Below are 1,035 nucleotides of genomic sequence, written 5' to 3'. Positions count from 1 at the left end.
CCAGTTTACTCAGCACCCGCCCCAGTTGAACACCATCAACCTGCTCCAGTTTACTCAGCACCTGTTCAACAACAACCCGCCCCAGGTAAAATCTCGACCCCAAGGTTTTTCCAAATATTTTCCAAAAACAAATTGACATAAATAGGAATTTTTGATTTTAATTAAAATATGCTGCATCCACTGGTGTTTCGAAATTACCGCATACAAACGTAAATAAATTTAAGCTTTGGTATCGGCACAAAACTTGCACACGCTCTTCATTGCAATACACACAGCACAAAATTGCACAACAAATTTATTTAGAAATTCATCAATATAAATACAAAATTATTCGATATAAATTAATAAAATCATTTGATTATTACAGTTCAACAACACCAACCAGCCCCAGCCTACCAACCAGGTACGATTCCATACTTATTTTTGCGTTATTCGTAACACAATCAATGAAATTAAATTTTCCAATGCTATTTTGATTGACTGATTGATATTCTCTTCTCCATAGCTCCAGCACCAGTGCATAATGAACCAGTCTTCAGTGCACCTCAACCAGGTAAATAATTTACTATTTATTATTAAATGGAAATGGATTGAAAATTGAATAGTTTATTAATGATAAGACTTTTTACAATTTCCAAAAATAGCTCCAGCAGCACCTGCTCCAGTTGCATCTGCCCCATCTTTCTCAGCACCTCAGCCAGGTAAATAAACTGGCAATCAAACTTGCAAAACATCAATTGGAAATATCGAAAAATCGAATCGAAACAACTGATTATTTTATTAACAAAAACTCTTCTATTTCTTTTTGAATAGCTCCACAACAATCATACTCAGTACCAGCTCCAGCACCAGCTCCTGCTGCTGCCACTTTCTCAGAAGAAGAAGGCTACAGCTACAGAAACCCAAACAAACTCTAAATTATTTAATTTGGATCGAATGATTTTGCTGAATGTGGCTAACATAGATAAAATAAAATTAAACATGATGACATGTATTTGAACAAAAAAAATCAAAATAAAAATCATAAAATATAAA

General features: G+C 34.1%; 1 protein-coding gene across 1 annotated transcript in view; it reads left to right on the top strand.

The window, feature by feature from the left end:
- The window catches only part of LOC116339150 (extensin-1-like), a 2,100-nt gene extending 1,065 nt beyond the window's left edge, over positions 1-1,035 (top strand). The window contains exons 5-9 of the mRNA XM_031764851.1: positions 5-85; positions 368-403; positions 506-553; positions 645-701; positions 814-1,035. Coding sequence (XP_031620711.1) covers positions 5-85; positions 368-403; positions 506-553; positions 645-701; positions 814-917 — 326 coding nt within the window. The 3' untranslated portion in view covers positions 918-1,035. The remainder of the gene's footprint in view (positions 1-4; positions 86-367; positions 404-505; positions 554-644; positions 702-813) is intronic.

This window comes from Contarinia nasturtii, unplaced genomic scaffold (genome assembly GCF_009176525.2).
Source record: "Contarinia nasturtii isolate CC-2019 unplaced genomic scaffold, AAFC_CNas_1.1 Cnas_scaffold_493, whole genome shotgun sequence".
NCBI lineage: Eukaryota > Metazoa > Arthropoda > Insecta > Diptera > Cecidomyiidae > Contarinia > Contarinia nasturtii.
This window is presented reverse-complemented; position numbering and strand designations above follow the sequence as displayed.